Source organism: Motacilla alba, chromosome Z, assembly GCF_015832195.1.
Source record: "Motacilla alba alba isolate MOTALB_02 chromosome Z, Motacilla_alba_V1.0_pri, whole genome shotgun sequence".
Lineage (NCBI taxonomy): Eukaryota > Metazoa > Chordata > Aves > Passeriformes > Motacillidae > Motacilla > Motacilla alba.
In genome coordinates this window covers 62,435,748-62,458,729 of record NC_052046.1, presented here as the reverse complement: position 1 = coordinate 62,458,729, position 22,982 = coordinate 62,435,748, and the positions used below count along the sequence as shown (strand labels likewise).

Sequence of the window (22,982 nt, the reverse complement as noted above, 5' to 3'; positions counted from 1 at the left end):
GCTAAAACTCCAAATTAAATTAATTTAGCTTCCAATTAATTCATTAAATGCAATGGCTGGCTGCCTGTTCAACAGTCAGAAGTTTAAGTTCCTGCATGGTCAGATTAATATTGTTATATGACTGCTGAAGCAGAATGATGTAAAGGTACTTAGTTACTGGCGAAGTGCCCCATTTGACTAACAGGATTTCTTTGGGTTGCTGTTTGTGGCTGTAAGGTTTATCTACAAGTTTCCGTGTCTCATTGTTTTACCATAAAATAAAAATCCATGCCTAAAGCACTGTCCAGCATATGCTGGGCTTGAAAACAAGTGGGAATTTTAGGACTGCTAATTTTTTGTTTTAGGTGACTTATATTAGTTACACTAATTTCATCTATCACTTTATAGAGTAGGTTTTCTTACCTTTTTTTTTCTAGTAAGTTAGGATCATCATGTTGAGAATTTTCTCATGCGTTATTTTCTGTTAAAGTGTTCAACAGCATTTGAAAGTACTGTTTCCATACAATTTTAAAATGGAAATGTTAAGAACCTAGAATTTGATTTCATGGACATAGGTTGTATTCTAGGTTATATGATGGCTCTGCAGATTTTCCTGTTATGCTAGTTGATTAAACATGTACCTTTTCTGCTTTCTCCAGCTGACTTAGCCCACTTAATGGACAGAACCTATGAAAGAAAACTGCCTGTCAGCTCTTTGACAGTAGCCCGGGTAAGGAAATAAATCCCAATCGTAAACTGGTAGAAGTCAATGTGGAATGCTTGTGTAGTGAAGTGAGCTCAGAGGTGATAAATGGTACCACCTCTGTTAGGAGTTCCGGGATCATAAATATCTTCTTATACCATTAAATTGCTGTATAAAGCTGTTTCATTGATACTTTGTGCTCATTAGTTAGTACTCAGATCATAGGGTCTTCAAAACAGATTTTTTTTCTCAGTAAAATTGGGCCTCACTGTTATTGGGTTGTATATTTCCCTAATACGTATTTCCTGTCTTCCTATGGTTTCTTTGTGAGAGCTTTAAAACCTCCTTAGGCACTGCATAGGAGCCCAGGCTGCTAAGGGAATGCATTGAATTAGTACACTGTGCTGTCTGTCTTCTTCCAGTTCCAGGCTTCTTTCAGAGCGAGGCGGAGGTGGACATATTTTGCTTTTATAGCTTTCTTTCACTGCAGCAGACTGAGGCAGAACAAATGCTGACATGGGTTAAGCAAAGCCATTATTTTTGCTGGGAAGAGTAACCAGTTCCATCCTCTGGATGGGTTAATCTGGAAAAGGGGAGAAAAAGTAAAGATATATGTTTTTAAATGCCCTCTGTAAATGAGTGTTTGTAATCAAGGAGGAGATTAAATAAGTCATTTGTTTAAAAAACAAAACTACAAACTAATTTCAGTTTTCAAAATTATCCAGAGAAGCCACTAATTAGGATAATTTGCACCACTAATGGAGGAGTCACAGAATGCTTTGTTCAGTTACAAGAGCAAGCATTTACACAGATCAAGCATTCTTGACCCTTGCTTCTGAGACAAGTGTCCACAAGGGAAATGGGTGTTCCTCTCCTTTTTATGAATCAGATTTATTCCTTTCCTTCTTTGGGCTGACCTCCCTGGAGAAATGGCATTTTCAGATTTTCAAACAGCCCACTTTCCAAAACCTGGAGCTAACATCAGATTCTTATTTTCTGGAATCTAGGTAAAGCATGCAGGCATGCTATTGCCATGCTCAGAAGATGACATCTTTTATGTATACAGCATGCAAAAAGAATGAAGGAATGGGAGACCAGTCAGCTCAATTATTGTTTTTAGATGAGGCTTAGGGTAAAGAGAAGTACTGGCCTTGCAAACATGTTCTGAACTAAAGGTATTATGTTATAAAGATGCCATAGTGTTCCAGCACCTTTATGCTTATGTTAGTAAAATGTACAGGAAAACAGGATTCACTGATATCATGAGACAAAGTTTGGTTGAAAACTTGGGCTTGTAGCTAAGTAATTGATAGCACTGGGAGTTTTGTAAGAAGACAGGCTTGTAAATGAAAGGATGATTGTGTTGTACAGCATGGGAGGGTGATTTTTTTCTTAGCATTGTTTATAAGTATAGTGCAATACAAAATTTTGCTGTCCTGTGCTTCAGAATATATACTATGAATGGGCACAACAGGCAAACTATAGGGAAAATAATATTTTTTAGAAGAAGCAATGAGGTATGTGGAAACTCTCACAAAATTGTGGCAAAAAGTGTGAGGAACTGAATATATGCTTAAAATAAAGGGTAAAGAGCAAAAGATTTAAAGGAACAGCAAAAATACAGCATACTGAGCTATAGGTGTTTAATCCTCAGATGGCTTTCAAGATGCATAAAGTTTCTCAGGATTAAGGATGGCAGTTCTCAGTATAAAAAGATTTGAGTTTTAGCAGTCTAGAAGAAACCAGAATTAGGAGCGAGGAGAGATATGAAGAATTCCAGTACTGTCAGATAGCTAAATGTGCCAGACAAACGTATTTTGTTATTTGTTATTTTCTTCTAAAATGATTCATGTGAGTGCTCCTTTTTAAAATTTTTATTTCTTATTTTTTAATCAGTTTGTTGACAACATTTCTTCACGAGAAGAAGTGGATCAAGCCGAATACTACCTTTACAAGTAAGCATCATTTCCCCTCAACATGAACTTTGAGTCGTACGAGTAAATACCATGAAGTCTTGTCCTTTGAAGACTGACCGTTTCCAGCTTCTTGGCTTTTGATTTCTCTCTTGCAAAGTATGTCTTACAACTCACAGCCAAGGGCTTTCTTGCCAACTTCTCCATGGTTATGGCAGCCCTTCTCTGGACCTCTGGCATTGTCTCCTGTCAAGCATGTTAATCTGAGATACTGAGCTAGCAGCTAATGCAACCTGCAGCTTTGGTTTATGTTGGAGATGCTGAAAATATAAGTAGTCATGTTTGTTCACAGTTTTTCCTTCTAATACTTTTTTTTTTGTTCTCTGAATAATTATTTATCTGAATTGGCTACATGATATTTGGATGTCTAAGTGTAGGACTCGAGGAAGCTTGTTTCCTTAGGACATGGAAGAATGAAAATAGGCATCCTGTGCTAATGTCAGGGGTGAATGAAATCTATTATCCTCTTAGTACTCATGTTTCCCAGATAAGTTGTAGTTCACTTTATGCATGGGTTGTTACATTTTTTGGCAACTGTTTTCATGTTGATTGAAGTGCGCAGGTTTTCTGGTAGTGTCAGGTTGAATGCTTGCTTGCTTCAAGTCGATACCTCTCAATATTGACTTTAAGAGGGTCGCAATTATTGCTGATCACTAGAATGAATTAGTTCTTTTAAGATCACTAGAATGAATTAGTTCTTTTAATTTGCACACACATTTTGAGAACTAAGTTTTGTGCTGGAAAAAGTAACACATCTTGTCAAAGCGCATGAGGGACCATCCTTACAAATAATGTCAGGTTGTTATTTATAAATAATAAGGATTGATTTTTTTTTTTTTTTAGTTAAGATGTTTTCTGGATAGCTGGTTTTAGTGTATGCACAGTTTTAAGTATGTGACTGCGTTAGACTTCAGATGTCCCTGTTTCTGTGGTACTACCAGGATAGTATCTGAACCTCGAAACTTCAAGATGGAAACTACAGAAATCAGTTAATACTAGCAATATCCTCTAGTTTAAAATAAAAGTAGGAAGAAGAATCACTCACAGAGGGCAGGTTAGTGGTGTTTTCATTCCTTTTCATCAAGATTTCACTAGTCTTATCAGAGTCTGTGGTCAGAAATCAGTTTTCCATCTTGCAGCAGCAGAGATGAAAACAGAAGATGGTAAAGCCAGTTTAATGCCAGTGTTCTAGTACCTTCTAGTAACATTCTTGAATGTGTTATATTATGCCACATGTCCTTACTTCCTTTCTGATGGAGTCAGGCCCTCTAGAGTCAGGGATTTCAAGAGACCTTTGACTTACCTGACATACAAAGAAAAGTGGAGACTTAATTGCTAAGTCTCAAAATGATACAGATAAAGTCCAGAGAGTGAGGTGTCTGTAATGTATCTTACAGATTCTTTCTTCTTTCAAAAAGAAGTTCACAAAGCGTGACAAAAACTTAGAAGCATAAAAAAATGATACATAGTAAGAGGGAGAGAATATTATGGGAATCTCTAACATGTAAATATCCTTCTAAGTCTTAATATGTGCTTGGTTAGTACCTCAGGTAGTAACACAGGATTTCTATCCTTAAAACACATTCTCGTAGACAGAGTTACAGTTCAAAAGCAATCATGGTTATTTACAATTTTCCTAAGGTAAAATTCCACTATGGCTAGTTAGAGTATAGTCGTGTGCATATCAAATATAATCGTTTGCTATTGATACAGATTTTAGTCATCCATATGGGGAGAATAGAAAAATATTGATGTGTCACATGGCTTGTCAGACATGCTCTGGCTGAAATTTTTCTTGTGTCCCTGTGATGCTGCTTTGTTTTGGTGTTGCAAAATGCTGTCTTTTGGTGGTATTAGCATCAGTTTTCAAGGAGACTTCATTCCAAACTAGTCTCAAAATGGTTGTGTATTCAGGTAGTAAAACAGCATGTAAAAATCCTAATTATAACAGCATTTTCTCTGTCAAGTGAAAATATGTGTTCTAGCTCCAGGATATAGGAGATGTGGGTATTTGCAAGACACTTTAGTTGGTCTTTACAGTTTGCACATAGGCTGGAGGTAAAATGTAAGACATTTTTACAAATATAGGTCTTCACAGCTGTGAGGATGTTTGACACAGAAAAATGTCCCACGTAAAAGGCCACACCATGAAACATAAATGAGGGGCGTACAGGGGGAAAGTTAGGAAGCAAAGAAGCTTTGACAGGAAATCTCTCTTTTTCTGCCTTAATGAGAAAGTTCCAAGTATGATTTTTCTTTTATTTAAGGAGAGTAAACTACTGAACAGGAGAAAAGTGGTATCAGAGAAAAACTGGTTTTGTGTCTGTTTTTTATGTTTTTTGTCTTCTGAGGTATACAAGTCTGTTGCAAACAGATGTTCTGTACCTGACCTGGTAAGTTGACTGTATGTGCATTTGACTGAACATAATTAATCAGAATGCTCTCGAAGTCCTGTGGTTTTCTATCGGAACACAGGGCGACCCAACGTCTGGGAAGAATGATGCATCTGACTCCATTGATTCAGAAGGCTAATTAATGACTTTATTGTACTATTATTCTATACTATATTACACTACATCTAAAACTGAAACTGAGCAAGAACTCAACTGAACTAAATTTCGTGACTGTCTCCTGACCAACCGTCAGGACACAGCTTGCAGAGATTGGTCAAGGAAACAAAACACTCACACCAGAATCCAATTACCAAATCCCTTCAGGTAAACAATCTTCCATAATGCATTCCACTTGTGCAGAAACACAGGTGCAGCAAATGACATAAGAATTGTTTTGATCATTTTCTTTTCTGCTTCTTTCACTGCTTCTCTCAGGTTCAGAGAATGTGAATTCCACAGTTTTCCCCTTACCTGCTTGTAGAGTATAAAGAGGGAAATTTTATACCTCTCCCCAATGTTTGGAGCCTCTGGGAACCTGAAGGGAAAGGTAATCAGTTCCAAGGCCCCTACAAGGTTGGAAGATGTACCTAGTATAAAAGGCAAAACTGCCTGTGGGAAGAATCAGCGGGAAATAACAGCATTTCCATGCTTGCAGTGTGGCGTTTTCCTGGAGATGAGTGTGACAGATCTTGTAATTGCTAGCTTTGTAGACTGTAGACTTTCCATCTATAATGTGAGGCAGAACATAGTTTCAAAAAGTAGTATTCCGGAGCATTACAATAATGCATTTAGGATCCCAAAATAAAATATATGTGTTATATTTAGACTTATTTAAATTTTCTATGCTTTTAAAGCAGCGGATCTCCAGCCATACTGTCTCCACAGACGATCTTGAGCTCTCAAGAATAGCTGTGTGGAAACTGCTATTGTGGAACATGTCAGTAAGATGGTAAAGGCCAGTTTGAGGCATGATGTCATCTGCTTTCAGTGCTCCTCTTTTTGTTCTCTTCTGAATGCCTCCCCCCTTCTGTTAACTGTCAGACTTTAAAAAAAATCCTTTCGTCTCCTAGGATCCCAGCAAAAATTCTCATCAGAATGCAGAGCACTTTCAGCCAGATCAAAGAACTGCAGTTCGCTGTACTTTGTCCTGTCTCACTGAGATGTCACTATTTCACACATCAGGGTGTTTTTCTTATGATTGAAACATTAGCATAATGAAGAGAGGTTTTGTGATGAGGTAACTGCTGATTTTGTATGTAGGTTTTATGCCAACAAAGATTTTTCAATGTGTGGGAAAAGAATGGGTGAAGTTTTTCTTATGTTGAGACTCCTCAAGAGAATTTTTAATTGCATTAAACCCATGACCCACTGTGTAGAAAAAAGTATACACAGTGTCTGGAGAATGTTTTTGTATGTGCATGTGCTCTACATCCTGCACAATCTGCCTAGATCTTTTTATTACCTTTCTGTTATTAGTAATTTTTTTTGAAAACACAGCTTTTTCTTCAGACTTCAGGATTTATTACCTGGGGTCCATACCTGATTATAATCACAAAATGGGACAATAGCAAATGATTAGAAGTTATTCTTAGATGTACTGTCTTTAATAGAATCATAGAATTGTTTAGGTTGGATGGTAGTAAGTTGCAGTTTTGAGGCCTGATTTCAGCCTTTAAATCATTTTGGCGCTCTGATCTCTGTCCATATGGGATTGTGCTTTTTCTTATACCTGTGTGTCACTGCTCAGGGAAACATTACATGCAAAATAAGTTTCACCTGCACTCTCTATATTTGCATGTCTGTTCTTTGGGTGCAGAAGTTGCACTTTCATACCAGTCAAGCAGCTTAGTGTCTGAAAATGTTATTACTTTAAAGTATTGTTTATAATAAATTTTATAATAATATAATAAATTTATAATAAAATTTATAATAAAACTTATAATAAATTTTCACAATGTACTAAAAAATGTATTTCTGAGTGATATTTGTGTGCCATTTGTTTTTACTAGTATGGTACTTTGTTTCTGTATAGAAATGTACAGTACATAATGAATACCATTACCTGTTCCAGCACAAATAGAAGAGATGTAGACACAGTCCTGTAACATACTTAATTCCTCCTTTGAGATGTTTTCATTCTCTTAAGGCTGTAGGTGAAACAACTGATCAAATCTTGGTTTTCAATGCCTCCAGAAAAGTATATGGGCTAAAAAAAAGGTATAAAAATAAATGAGTCAGAAATAGTTGCCTGCTATTCAAGTTATGTAGCAGTTATATTTTGAAATGATATTGAGAAGTGGTGGAAGCATTTGAAGAGAAAAATACTATTTGTTGGCAGAATGATATGTTTTACCAGTTTGGTTACCTGCCTAGGCTGAGTGCTCTAAAATAAGTTAATTTGCGAAAGATTTGGGCAGCTTTTCAGAAGGTAGGGAGGTACAAGGAGGGAAACCCCAGAATGTACCTCATTAGAATATTTAATTATTTTCATGTGAATGACGGAAATACCAGTGTTTAGCGCTGTTCTCCTGTGGTTGCCAGTGTGTGATGCTGCTTTATGTGAAGAAATATTGGTCACTATCCAAGTCAGTGCTGCCAAATGTAGGTGTTCTGGCTGTGAGGACTTCTCTCTGCTTCTGGCTCCAGCATTCACTCATTTCTGCACAGAGGGGCACATGTTCTTACTCTCCCTCTCATCTTTCACAGTTTCTCTGTTGTCTTCGTCTGTCCGTGGTTTGTCACTGTCTGAATTGTTGGAATGTTTGGAAAAAAAGTTAGTAACTACGTTTCAGAACCCAGAGCCAAATTTCAGCAAGCCTTCTCCTATAACAACATCAGTTTTCAGTGTGCTCAGTGTAACGTGCTTTGAAGTGCGGGAGAACCATCATTAAAGATAAAACATTGAAAAGCATTCAGAAGGCTCTTTTCCTGTAATGCATGCCCTTTCAGTCATCTGCCTTTCATAGTTCATCTGTCCTTTTGTATATATAGTTTTCTTTAAACTTGGCAGAAACTGGTCAAGAATTTTCTAGGCGCTGCATATAAAAGCACAAAAAGTTGGAAGGCTTTTCATCAGCACTAATTTTTTAGTTGGATGTTGCCAATGCTAGAAGGGTAAGCATTTGGATTTTAAAAGCTTTATATTTAAAAGAAGGATTCTTCTACAAACAGCCTGCAATATCAGTGTTGGGGATAATCTCTCCTCCTCCTCATCAACAATATTTCTGGAGTCAATAGATGAAGCCAGTCAGATTCAGAAATTGACAGAAATTATTTGGTCCACACTCCATGTGGATACATTTTTCATTTAATATGGGAAGACAGGCTTTCATTACAATTCTTGGAAGAAAAGAGTATAGCAGAATTTCTGTATCTTTTACCTGGCATCTTTCTTGCCAACAGCTCAAAGCTTTTTGTCTAGTAGCCCCTACGGGAAATAGTCCATAGTGCAATGTGACCAGATCTCAACTGTTGCACTCATATATTGAAGGAGAAAGGGCAGTTTTTCTCAGAGCTTTACCCATGCTCCTCCTTAAAGGTGAATTTTGCTATGTCCAGTGGCATTCCAGAAGTTGTTTAATAAACGCCTGCATCAGCAAAAAGTCTGTCTCGAGGCAGATCTTGCATTATATTTTAGAAATACTGAAAATCCAGACAGAGGTTAAATGCAGCCGAAAGTGTAGAGAATGAGCCATTCACGTGAGCACAAATGGCCAGGACAGACTAAAACCTTTTATAAGATTCAGAATTTAAAATAATTACTAGCAAATATCTGTTCCTTTGCTAGCTTTAGTTAATGACTAATATGACTAATAATTATAAAGATATACTAGAGAATTAACTCTATCTGGCTTCCCCTGCAAGGAATTCCTGGTTCCACTACAGCTCCTGAGCAGAAACAGTAGTCAAAGCCAGTTTCCAATCCCATGTAAACAGAAAAAAATTTAAAAGTTAATGGTTTTACTGAGTTACTTGTCCTTTAGCTTTCCTAAATAGTATTAAACAGTACAGCAGTGTTTTCTCTTTCAGTTATGTTGAAAGTGGCAGCTACCAGCATAAACCCATGAATTTTTATTAGGCTTACAACCATTAGCAGAGTTGTCATGGTCCCTTCCTTAGGAGCTGTTAAATTTGTGATTATTGTATCCATCAACCTAAATCATTCTTCTGTGTGGTGCATGCAAGTATTTCCTTTTTGGATCAAAATAAATATGGTAGAAAAAAGAACTACTTGTTACTGTCAACTTGTTATAATCTTGACATGCTTTAGACCAGAGCTGTCTTATTGCAGGAGGTTGATTAGAATTAGAATTATTTGAATTGTTGACTTGGTCTTAGTTTATATCAGCAAGCAAGAAACCTTAATTCAAATAAAATATTTTAATAATGTTTTGTATTAATAATTTAAACTGCCTTTTAAAGAAAGGCTTATTGCTGTTTTCTTGCAGCCGAAAACAAGTTCTTCAAACCAGTTTAATTTCTTTGAAAAGATGGTACTCAATTTAGAACCATTTTCCTACTGAGCAAGGAGACAGTCTTGTGTAGATACTTCCATGGTTTACAGGTATTTCTTTACAGCTTTGTTTTATATATTCTATTTTCTTTTTTTTAAAAAAGAGGTAAATGCTTACCAAAATGCAGTTTTTCCTGATGTGGACAGCTGCCTTTGAGAAAGAACCTTAAGTGAAAGTATTACTTTTCTGCAAATGTTCACATTTTAATGAGTATTTAAACATTGATTATATTAAATGCAACTTGGAAAGCATTTAGAAAAATGTTTTCTATTTAAAACATACCAATTTAGGAAGTCTTGTTTTTATTTGGTGAAATAAGATCCTCAGTATGTCAGGATTTTTTTAGGTGCTAGTTTTTATTCCTGTTCCAACTTAGATGTGGTAAGCCTGCATTCCTGCTATTTTGAGTCACATTAGTAATTTTTGAGCTAAACTAAACATAACATAGAAGAGTGGGGAGTATATTATGTCTGCAGCTGTAGAAGGGGCAATAGTTATTAAAAATTTTGTTTTCAGTTGCTTAACTAGTAACCTTCTCTAGTTTGTGTTATGCTGCTTGTAAAGCTAGTTGTACAAAATATGTTTCTTGGGGAAACAAATACCTTTAATACAGATATTTTATTTTTGGGGTATGCAAGCTGTTTTTATTTTTTTAACAGGAATTCTGTTGAATTTTTGTTAGCTTTGATTTACAGAATTGTAGTGCTGAGTAGCACTGGGTTGTGGGGTAGCCATTCAAATGAAAATATCAGGCCATTTTATCTTCATCTATTCTTACACAGCACATACAAAATAATAAAATTTGCTCAGAGTGGGAGAGTGTTTATCCTATACTTTGGGAAAGTCAGGGTTTTGTGCTACTCTAGCCAGCATATTTAAAATGCTGAGCAGTTTAAATGTCATAAACAGAGGGCCAAGTACAAAATCAAAAGGCTTCCAGGCAGAAAATGTCTTGGGAATGTCAGTGATCAAGATTCTTCTACTGTAATCAGTAGTAAAAGAAAGCATAACGGTAGTTTTGGAGCTAAGTTGAGATGTTATTTTGTTGCCATTAAAGGTGGTTTTCCAAGGGGAGAATCAGGGTGTTCCTGGCTTAAATGACTCTGCAAGCAGCTGTGGATGAGCTTCTGATGAGAGCAATCATTTTGTTGAAAATTGTTTTTTAAGAACAGGATGAGTATTTAGGGCCTATATTGTGTTAATTTTATTATGGAAAAATTGAGATAGGTATGGAAAAATTGAGATAGGAGCTGGAGAGTGAAGATATGCAGTAAATAGTGTCAGCTTTCAAATGTCCTCAGTCTGGGAAATAGGAGTTGCATAGCTTGTTGCAGCTGTTGGGTTGAAAATACATCTTGGGTTAAACATATATGCTGTAAAGTTTACCCACTTACCAGGATTTACTTTGTATTTTTTCTTGTGATTGTTTTCTCTGACTTGTAACTAAAGGAAGGCTTATAAGAAAGTGGGACTGTACATCCACTAAGCATGTGAAATGTTTTTAAACATTCCAGGGCATATCATGTGATAGTTTAACATGGAAAGGGGTGTCTGTCTGGTTTTCTGTATTTTTTTTTCTTTACAATGTTTGAGGAAACATTTTTTTCAGGAGACTAATGTGAGTGCTAGTAAGACCTACACAAATAGTTTCATGACCTTTTTGGTTTTCTACTATGGTAACAGTATACGCTCTTGCAGGTTGCATGGAAGCAGGCCTGGGACTGAAGCATCTCTAACATTCCACTGCCTGAGAATTCCTGTTCTGCACCACACTTGTTAAGAGACCTGCCAGTGTGTTTGAATGATGGCAAGTCATGTGCTAGTTTGTAGGGTAGACTGATGGAGAGAAGGACAAAGGCATTAAGATATTTTTCCTGTCACACCTCAGCCAATGTATGAAATTCAAGGCTTATCCAGTATTTCAGTGAGGACATCCCTTCATTTTACTATGTGTAATGAAAAGTCCATATGATCTTAGTTTGAAATCATTGTTTCGTAAAATCTTGGTTTATTTCACGGGCTTTTAAGATGACTATGATCTAATCAAGCACATAAAAAAGGAGCAACACTATCTAACTGGACTTGATAGTCAAGAAAAGTGTTCTGTGCTTTGTTGGTAACAGTAAAGATGTTCAGCTTAGTAATATGATATAGTAGAGTGGATCCAGTATAATTTATTGCTCAGACTATCTGTGGTTGTAATGCACGTTGCTGCATAGTATATAGTAACAGATAGCAGGTGTGATACAAGTTCCAGAAGGTTAAACCCTTTGGAAATGGAAAGAACATTTAAGATGACCATTTTAAGAGATGGAGTAATCACCACATTTGTTCTGTTATACTCCATTTTAGACAAAATGGTTTTATAACCTAATGAAAATTATTACGATGGGAAGGAGGTAGATTTACATTAGTATGCATCTTTCTTTTGCTTGTAAATGACTGGGCATGTTAATTTTCAAGTAGCTGCCCTTTATTTTAAAAATTATGTTTGTGCTTTTGTAGGACTGAAAGTGTTATGTCAAAATTTAGTTATCAAGACATTTAGAAAATTACGTGATTATATCCAACAGACTGTAGATTTTTTTGGCCCCAGTTAAAGAAGTTTGAAAAGTCAATGATGTTACTTTATTCCAATAGTTCAATTTTTTCTAAATAATTCCATCTTCAGAAATGTCCAGAAAGATTAAAATGCAGAACAAAAATGAAAATAAGTGGGTACATTTATTCAACTTGTATATCTGCTTATTTCTGCATATACATTTGTGCCTGTGAAAAAGTATTCTCTCTAAGGGCAGAAGCTTGATTGCAGACAGATACACAAAACAGTGCTTTGCTGTATTGAATAGAGAAATATTGAATCAGCAAATAAGCAAATGTCATGGTTATTCCTCTTACTGTTTACAGAAAAGTTAAGTTGCAAATTTCTGAATATAAGATGTTCAGTAGCAAAATGAAAAAAAAAGACCCCAACAGTCATTCAGGGTGCTTAGATTTTTGTTGGTTGGTTGCTATGTTGGTTGCTTGCTTGGCTGTTTGCTGGGTTGGTTGGGTTTTTTTTTTTTTTTGTTGTTTAAATGCTACTTTAGTAGTGAGCATTTTGAAGCTGCATGCTCCAAATAACATATCTATGTTGTCTGCTGGAATGAGTCCAACTGCAATTTTCTGTGCTTTTCTGTACCAAGCACTCTGCTGAGCTACCTGCAACTGTTCCTTCTGCCATAGTTCCTGTTACCTCTTTCTGAGATTTACTTGATAAATCCTTGGTTCCTAAATAGGTTGACTAATCCCTGAATAGTACCTTCCTTTATTTTGTTTTTTTTTTTTTTTGTGGAGGGCATTGTGGGGTGGAAGAACAGTATGGGTTTGGAAAAAGCTTAGATGGAAGTCCGAGCCTTTCTTGTCAGCTGATTTTATCCCCTTACCTGTTTCCTAAAATCCTTATGTGTCCTTGTCCCTGAAGGAGAATGTCCCCAGGCTTTTCAGCTGTCTCCCCTTGCTACATCAGTTTGGAAGCCTGAGGGACTCAAATATGGAGTTGGTTGTTTCAGAAATAGCACTGTGGCTGCTTTCATCAATTTGTTTCTGTCTTCACCACTGATACATCTCTGTGGGATGCTGGGCTGCACATCTTTGAAAGGTGCTGGAGTTGTCCTTGCCTCCCAGCTTTCATCTAATTAATGATCGTGTGCATGTGTGGTGTGCCAGATCCTCAGCTGGTTGGGGCAGGTCCCTGGTAGCTTGGAGGAATTATGTGTTTTCTCAGATTAGATCCAGAATGCAGTTTAGGGAGCATTTAAGCAGCAGCAAAGAATGCTTTCTTGGATTTATTGTTAAAATTAGAAAGGGATATACAGGAGAGCAGCTGATAAAAATGCCTGTTTGCTCAGCTGTGAATGTAGACCCAATAATAATTCCTTTCTCATGCTGAAATGTGAACAGGGATTGTGGTTATTTCCCCCCCACCCCACTCCTTCAGTCTAGAACTTGTCAGGCTGAAAGCACACAAATTTTGTCATCTGGATTTGCAAACAGATTTTCACCTTTATGAGTAATATCTGTTGTTTAAGAATTGGTGTGGATATAAAGCTGCCTTTAATCTCCAAAGTCAACTTTATAATGATCCTCTTTACCTTGACATTTATTCTGCTCTCTCCTTTGTAACTACTGCTTTCATTTAAAAAAGGGGGAAAATACTCCTTTCTTCAAAGTTCCACTAGGGAGTGAGCAGAGCTGGACGAAATCGAGCTACAAGCTAAGCAGACAGCCTCTGGCAGCAGACAGCTGGGTGTAAAATGGACATCAACTCCTTCCCCCTTTTCTACACAGTCTGTGCCAAAGTCGACAAACAAGACTGGCTGCTGGTGTATCTAACTGGCGGTGAACGAGGTGTAGCAGCTACTGTGAGAGCATGACAGCAGAACATGTGCAGCTGGAGTGTTACAGTCCACTTTACCAGCAAAAAGATGTTTTTGTCTTCATTGAAGTTACTGTCCTGCAGTGATTACTTCTTTTTGCAGTTTTCCTTAGCTGGTGCTGTGAATGTCGGTTTGGAGCCTGAATACAAGGTCTGAGTAGACCACTGTGAAAGGAAAAGTAGCAAGTCATCCTGGCCTTGCATTGTGGGCCAGTCATTAGCCAAATGCATTAGTGAGTTATCATAGAATATGCTGAGTTGGAAGGGACCAATCAAGCTCGTTGAGCCCAACTCCTGGCTCTGCACAGGACACCCCAAGAATCACACCGAGTGCCTGAGAGCATTGTCCAAATGCTTACTGGACTCTGGGAGGCTTGGTGCTGTCACCACTATATTTATAACTAGCTGTCTTGGATGTCTTCCTGTCTCAAAAGAGGAGAAACTACAAAATACCTTTTTGCATTATGAAATCCTCTGCCTGTTTTGGGTAGCATGACCTCGTTTTTTACTGTGCAGCTTGCAGCTACCTACGCAAGGGAGCATTTGTCCTACAGTACATGCAGTACTTAAAGAGAGGTACCTACTGTCTCTCTTTAAAGAACAGATCTGATAGCACAGTCTTTTTCTGAAAAGAATAAAACAATCATGTAGCTGGTAAGAGCCCACAAATTTCAAACTGCCTTACAAAATACTTGAGTCCAGTTTGCCATGTTTATCCTTGTTGTACTTACTTGCTGTTCCTGGGGGTTGACATATGCAATGATGCAAAGGACATTTTGGTCTCACTGGTCTCAGAAGTTAGATATACTAAGAGGTATGCTTACTAGATGCCTCAGAAGTACTGTGATTGGGTACTGTGGTTAGAGAACAGTTTAAAATGTGTGAAGTATTTGAGCATTTCTTGTTACTCATTGCTGAAAGTATTTTTATTAGGAAAGTGCAAGGTTGGAAGGAAAAAGAAATACCAGTAAGCATTGCTTATTGAGACGTGTCGTGAAAAGTAAACAGAATAATGATGAGCTGCGTGGTGGCCATGGCCTCTTCACCAATGGTCGACCTTTTAGAAATGGTTGCCTTTTTGATGGTAGCTGTGGCTGAAACTGCAGGTATCAGGGGTTTTGTCCTCCTTTTAAGTGTTTACATTTAATATTGAAGCCTTCTTGTCTGCCTCCCCTTCACTCATGGGGTACAGAAGGAGAGCAAATACACAAGGACATCAGACTGTAGCAGTGAAAAATGTGAATGTATTAGGTCAAAATTAGGCTAACTTGAATTCTGTGCCTGTGGCAGCAAATCTGAAGAGGCAAAACCTGAACTGTGCAAATCTAGGTTGTGAAGTGTTTGGCAGCAAATGCAAGGTTTGGCTCTTGCCCTGCCTGAGTTGGTTACTGAGATCCATTCAGTATTTGTATTCCTGAAGTACTGTCTTCCCAGCACCTATTTTTTGTTCTGATTGTGGTGTGAAACTAACTCTGCAGAATAAACAGTTTGGCTTGTACACCTCTGTATTGCAGCCTTTGACATAGTTAAGACAGAAATACATCACTTATGATCTGTGTGAGTTCAACTGTAATAAAACCGAAAAGTGTCAAGGGTTATGTCAGTGTTATGTTACAGTAGTTTGAAGCTAATGCGTGATCTATTTCTGGGAGCTATTTTGTGAACCATTAAGAATTTGAGCAAAATAAATGGAAAGTGCAACATAGTTACAATGTAAACTGTAGGTCTCAGTGATTAGGTCTCTTAGAAAATTACATTAATTTTGCCCCAGGTTAAATCTACATTGAATATTAGGCATTATTAAAAAGTTGCTGTTTGCAAATACAATAATAGCAATGTCTGTTAAAGGCTAAGATTTTTTTTCCTGCCACAAAATCAAGAAGTCATTATTTGCTTTTCTTGACAGCAGTTGTTATGCATACACATGAAGTATGCCTATTTAATATGGCATGAAAGGGGTATTCTTTAATAGTTTAGGCTTAGTGCTAAAAGGCAGAAACACCTTAATGTGTGATGCACTCGCCTCTGACACTGAGCTATCACAGAACTTAGAATCACTGTTTTGTCTGCATGGAAAGCCCTTGGTGCTACATCTCTGTCTAGCTGGGTTTAGTGGTTACTGGAAAGCAAGCTTCACTGTGACATCCCTGCAGTAGTTGGTAGCTAAGGGAGGGAGGTTTTCTAAAACATCTGTAGTAATTTATTTTTTAAAAATTAGGTTTAATGAGCTTTAAAGCAATTTAGTCCTCGAATGACATAAAGTTATCTGTGGTTGAAGAAAGTCTGTGACACAAGTACTATCTGGTGCACAAAAGATTTTAAATTTAATTTTGAAGTGCAGCTAGTTTCCTGCGTTCTGCTGGAAACTGACTTTCTGGCTGCTTTGAGTGGTCAGTCATTTGGCAAAGTGAACTGGGTGCAAAGGTGGTAACAGTAACTAGAAATTGCAAGCAGGCTTCTGCGAACATTTGTTTTCGTTTTCAGAAATAAGTGTGTAACTTGTGTACTAGCTTTCAGATAGGTTTAATTTGTTGAAGTAATGACAGGCATAGCTGAGTTAGTAAAATGATAACAGTCAAATTAGTGCTTTACTCATATAAACCTTTTTTTACAGCCTTGTGTTAATCAGTTTTCAGCGATCCAAGTAAAAGGATCAGCAGAACTGACCCTTTGTTGAGCTTTGAAACAGCAGATTCTATCCTGATGCACTTTGAAACTGCTGAGATTAAAAAAAATTCTCAGAAGCAAGAAATGTAGTATCTTGTATGGTTCTTAATTTGTCTGGTTTTGTATGCCAGGATACCGGAAAAAGATATAATTAATGGAAGAGTTGGTTTTAAATTAGACTTGATTGTGGTTGCATGGGGAAAAGGAAAGGCACTTGAGAGAATCTTATCAAAATCACTATAGCAACAGCTCACTTCATCATTCCCTGTGTGTTTTCTCAGCCTGTGATACTTTCTATACAGTATTGGTGACATTTATATTCAAAACCAATAATTTCAATTTTAAGTCCAGAAGTGTTTGTCACAGAGAGCTGTGTCTCTTATAGTCAATAGTTTGGGGAGATGTTGAATTTTTTCATTATTGTTATTATTATGACACAACCTTTTCTTCTTAATTGTCGCTCTTTGAGTGAGTTTCATCTTTATGGTGAAAGTAGTATAGATTCTTCATGTGTGTGAGAAGAAAACTGGATTTTTCCTGATTGTCTTTTTTTAAAAGGAGTGGGAGAGGTGAAGAGTGGTTGGTAACTATTATTCTGGGAAAAGGAGAGAAATACAAGTACGGTATTCAAAAATCTGTTTATTTGGTTTCCTTCATTGCAGTTCACCTCATCATTTTGTTAAGTCAAAAAAGGAGGTTGCTTTATTTATGGTTTGCATTGGAAATAAAACTGAATGGGATAAATTTACTTCCTTCATGAGACTAAAGCAGGCGTTGCCACCTTTTCTTGGTAGCAGTGTTCTTTTACCTATAAGTCATGCTGAGGATCCCCAAATGTCCATTTTTAGTGAGCTAGCTGGTGACCTTCCCTTTAACCTAGAACAAGGAATTGTGTTAATACTGGATTTTTAAGTGTTAAGATCTTTAGCTTCTAGCTAGATAAGGCCTGTGACCAATGTCATCCTATTTCAAGTTAGGTGTACAGAGCATGTTCAGCCAAACTGACAGAGACTAGTTCACATTCTTCTTAGTAGTGAACTTCCATTTGAGTTCTGCCAGGGAATGCATAATTCTGAAGTACTGTGAATCTACACAGTAGATTCAGGAAACATATTTAGCAGCCTTGAAGAGTTTTCCCAGGGACAAAGAGTGTACTTGAGTGTATATGGTTTGAGCCTTGGCTTTGCTTTTTCAGTTTCAACTAATTAGAATAAAGATTTGAAGCATTTAAGGTAAACATGTGGGATATTAGTCAGGTTGTCTGAAGGATTGCTGCTTTGTGCTTTGCAAATATTTCTAGGGAGGCTCAGGGCTGCTTGGTGTAACCTGCTACCAGAAGGTTGGAAGAGCAGCTCCACTACAGTTCTGTTAGGTTGACTGCCTCTGGATGGAAGGACTGATAAATAATTCCGATACTTTTCAGGAATACCAGTAGTTGTTTAAAATATTATTATACCAGGAATACCAATAAATTGCTTCAAACTTGTCATAGGCTCCTTATCTGTTGTATTGCTGTTTCTTTCGTGATAGCTCTTAGGTCTGTTTATGTATAAGCAAAGCATTTCTTTCGTGCTGTGGTAAACTGCTTGTCTATTCATACATTATTTTGAAATTTTTAAAATTTATCTATGATTTTGCAAGTCTGATTGTACTGTTTTTTTAACTTTTAATGTAATGAGGTTTGTTCCTTATGCTTTACTCTCTAAGGTGCCTTAAATTCATCAAAAGGAGGAAGAGCATTTAGTGATACAAGGCTGACAACAATGGGCAGGAAAAAAAAGAAAAACTGTCAAAATAGCTAGGTCAATAAAGAATAAACTACATCCTGGCTGATATATGGTGAATGCTATGTGATAACTGCTGTTCGAAAGAGACTTTGTGAAGCTGAGCTTTCTGTGCATGAATGTAGTTTTGAGCAATGCAATAGCTACCCTGAAACTACTGAATAGTGAATTTTCTCGCTTCAGTTGTTGGTAGAGGAAAGTTACCCGGGTGATATCCTTAGTCTTCCTAAATAACTGTGTAGTAGGTACTTCTAGCCAAAATATCTCCTTTTCCAAATCTAGTCTTATTACTAAGCTTAAGGATTAAGAAAAAGGTGAACTTGTAACGTTGAAGTGAACAGAAATAAAAACTTAATGTGGTATAACATGAAACAGGACATGGTACTTAAAATATCCTTAGTCTCCTGCTCAGCCTTGATGTTTGACTGTGGTTCTGTACTGTAGTTTCTCCATATCTGATAATTTAGATCTGTTTTGGGGTCATCATCAGACATGCATTAGTGGTGTAAGAGCTCTGTGCAAATCTTGAACAAAAAATGTTGTGCATGAAATATGAATTCATGTGGAGGTGGGGAGATCTTAATTTAGAAGAATTAATTTTAGCAATCAAGTTAAATTAGTTCAAAATAAAAGACAGGGGAAAGTCAATAAAAATTAAAATAGAATAGGGGCTGAATGTAGGGGTTTTTTAAGGGAGTCTGCAAACCAATTTTCTGCTTGTGTAAGATTCTGCCTCAGCGTTAGACTATGCTCTGTTACAGTTGTCATGTCTAATCTTTTTAACCTGTCCTATTACTGCTTTTGATAATTGATTTCTTATGGTACACATACTACTTGAATTTTTTATTTCAACACAAAAGCAATGTGTTCCCTCTGTTTTTGAGTGTAGGCAGTTAATGTGTGCATCATTTCCTGTAGGACTGGTAGGTTTACACATGAAATTAACAAGATTTATACAAAAAAGGTGAAGGCTAAAATGGCAGTCGAAGAGATGGAAAAATAGAGTTCTGTTCATTTTTTAAAGGAAATTTCTGTCAATAATGATTGCTTTTCTAGGATTGTTTTCTTTGACACTGACGTATGAGCAATGCCTCTGGGTCCATTTAAAATGCAGATGATTTTCCCCAAGGCTTGAGGCTTGAAATGACATACAAAGGGAGAGTTTTGGGTGACAGCCTTCCAGTTTCCAAGCTAAGCCTGCCTGGAATCCATTTGATCATTATGCACTGTAGCTGAAAAAATGTGCCTGGGAAAAAAAAAAAACATGGCATTGTTAACATGCTTTTCAGCCCTGTATGACTTGTGTAAAATGTGGAGTTGCTTTGGATTTGTTCCATTGAGATAGCTTCTTCCTCGTTAGCAGAGATATTTCCTATTATATTTATTTATTTTAAGTCTCTTTACATTTTGTGTTGGGACTTTGTAGAATTTTAAGTGGATGAGAAGTAATCTGGGACTCTCTCTTCCATTGAAAATACATGAACATGCAGACACATGTTTCTCTCTAGTTTTAAAAGAAGAGAGATAGGAAGTGTAGGATGTGTGGATCATTACAAGGTGCTTTCTCATTAGGTCAGGTAAAGGTGGAGAAAGGAAGGGTGTCTTCCTTCTGTTTCACAGATTGGGGGAGAATGGGGAAGAGAAAAAATAGTGTCTCGCACAAGTATATCTTCTGGGAGCACTAGGAATTGGACTGGCCCTTAAAAAAGCCACAGTCTAAAATGGAACTTGTGATAACAAAGAATGGGAACCGGTATGCTGAGCTGGTTTTCCTTCTATACTACCAGGAAGAGCAGAGCTCTTCCTCGTGGTATGTCACTTCTACAGCAATTTCTCCTCTGTAATGCAGCAAATTTTCCTTCACCATCTTCCTCATTTGTGACTGTCCCCAAAGCAATGAAATGCCCTCTATCAACCTAGGAAAAAGAGTGCAGACCAGCAAGGGGTGGTTCTCGTTGCTCTCAGGTTTGCTGCATTGCTTCCCTTGAGAAGACAGGGTGTGTGAAAGCAACTAGAGTGCATCACCACTTGATGGCACGAACAAAATTGCAAGACTGAAATAAATGAGTATGGCAGGAATTCAGCTTTTCTGCAGTGTTTGAGTGCACCAATATAAATAAGGCATGCTTGCTGTAGTAGTACAGCACCCCACGAAGCACTCTCAGCGTCTGTTAAACTTTTTTATTGTTTAGTTTCTTTCACACAGCATGAGTACCCCAGCACTGTTGAAAATAATGAGCAGCGGGGCTTTATGCAGTAACTTAGTGAGCTGACAATGTAGCCCAATGTGCTGGCCTATTTGTGAGCAAGAGAATGTACTTGCTTGGCTAAAAATGTTCTGGTTGCCTTGTACTGAGGCTGTACACTCCTGTCTCTTCCAAGTTATAATCATTTTGCAAGTGCAAAACAACTGTTAAAATCAAGTTTCTGGACTGCATAATTTGAACAGCTTTTAAAAATAAAAAGAATTCTCTAGAGTATCGCATTGTGTGCTATTAGATTCACAATGACCTTGATATTTCAGGCTCTCCCTGTATTACAAATATTTCTGTTTTTATTCCCCATGGAAGCAGATGTCCTCAGTTCAATGACTGGAAGGATGACCATATTGATTCTTCAGCCATTAACATTAAAGTGTACCAACAGAGAGCTTCTCTAAGAGTTCCTTCTTGTCTTTTCTGAACACATTGTAAGAATCTTGGGCTTCTCAGGTTTTTATTAATTCTCAGAAAGATGAGTTTCTGCACTAGGCATCTGCAAGATAACCTTCTGGTCTCTCCATTAAACAGACAGCAGTTGCTAGAGACTTCCTTTATTTAATTTATTCTGAATCCTCTTTTTTTTCTGTAGTTTTAACTTCCTTCTGTCTTTTCATCTGTCCCTGAACATATTGCCTTGCTTAATTATATCCTGTTTGGTGGACAAAGAGAAGGAGGAGGATGTTAGTGCTTGTCAAAATGGTGAGCATCCTACTCTTTTTCCTGATTCCATTTCAAGTACAAGTGCCTGCCACAACATTTGGTTGATTTGTCTAGGTTAACTGTAAGAAACAGATACTCTGTTGGTTTCTCTTCTCAGCTAGTACAATAGAGGCAGAGCTTATCTCAGCATTATATGGATCAGAAACAATTAAAGTTTGCAGTGTAGTTGTTTCCCTTTCACTTCCAATTCTCCTACCACATAATGGATTAATGGAAGTGTCTAGTGTTGAGGGATCTTGTACATGCATATATATTGCATTTATGCACCAGTCCCCTCTCTTCATTCCCATGCAACTGACTTGTAATTAATTGTTAGAATTAACTAGAAAATTCTTTTGTTGAGAAGGTGTTTGCTTTTCATTTGCATAGCACCTAGGGCAGGCACTGATCTGAGCATAAAGATCACATAAAGATCTTAATAGTAACACACATGCAGTAATTATATCTGAAAGATCCTATGGTTGTCATACACACACACACACACACACACACACACACGCAAAAATCAGTCCCAGCCCTATAAAAGCTGATGTGCAATTTTTTTACAAGGTTTTGTGACATGCTTCTGGATTTTGTGCATATTGATTCCAGCTATGAGTGTTGATTGGATCAGCTTCATTCTGTTTCTAGGCCGTATTGTATCCTGTTAGGTCTTTTGCTGTCCAAATCCAATTTTACTTTGAAACCTGGAAGCTTCCATTACAGTAAACTTTAGCAATCCCAAGGTGCAGGGTCTGTTGAAGTGTTCTCTCTCGCTGTGGTGTACTGAAGAGAATAAACAGAGCTGTGAAAAAAATTGGATATTCAAATGCATTAAAAACAGCTGGTTGGGTTTTTTGTTGTTGTTTTTTGAATACTTGTTTTTCATTTGCAAAGACTATCAATAGAAAGCCTAAGTATTTGAGAGAATCAGTGTCATGCTTTTTGAAAGACGGGTCTGTTGTTTTCCACTTGTGAAACAATATTAACCATTTAATGAAACTTTAAAATATGTTGGAGGCATTATTCCTGGGTGCTGGTGTTCCAGTTTGACCCTTCTTGAATGGCTGGTGAAAGAGTCTGTAGCAATTGGATAATTTTTTCATCAAAATATGATTAAATGCAAATTCCTGTAACTGATACTTCCTGAAAGCATTTGTCCATGACACAGGACTTTAGTGAAAGCAAATATACATTCCTGCTACTCTCAGTATTTGAACTCCAGAGAGAAGAAAATGGAAAGTAATTATAGCACCAAAATGGATGCTTGTAATTTCATATTCAAAGCATGCTTTTCTTTTGCTATGAAATTTTAATTTAATGGGGAGATTTCTATGCCACTTACAAATACTTACATTTAGATTCTGTAGTTATTTATCTCCACTTTTGGCATGGCTGTCCTTGTTCTGAAGGCTCTCTAGGCTGCAGTAGTTTTCCAGTCTTGGTCATCTGTGTAGCCCTCAGTGATAGGCAAGAGATTTACTGAGGGGGAAAGAGGGTTGGTGGCCACATTAATCTGATAAACGTTCTGGAAAACATGCTCATTCAGATGGAAGAGTCTACCCTGCCTCTAAATGGTGCTGCATCTTGGC

The 22,982-nt window shown here is 37.2% G+C and overlaps 1 protein-coding gene across 1 annotated transcript in view; it reads left to right on the top strand.

The window, feature by feature from the left end:
* MRPS27 (mitochondrial ribosomal protein S27) overlaps positions 1 to 22,982 on the top strand; it is a 43,159-nt gene that overhangs the window by 6,997 nt on the left and 13,180 nt on the right. The window contains exons 3-4 of the mRNA XM_038123916.1: positions 639 to 709; positions 2,579 to 2,637. Of these exons, the coding sequence (XP_037979844.1) occupies positions 639 to 709; positions 2,579 to 2,637 (130 nt within the window). The remainder of the gene's footprint in view (positions 1 to 638; positions 710 to 2,578; positions 2,638 to 22,982) is intronic.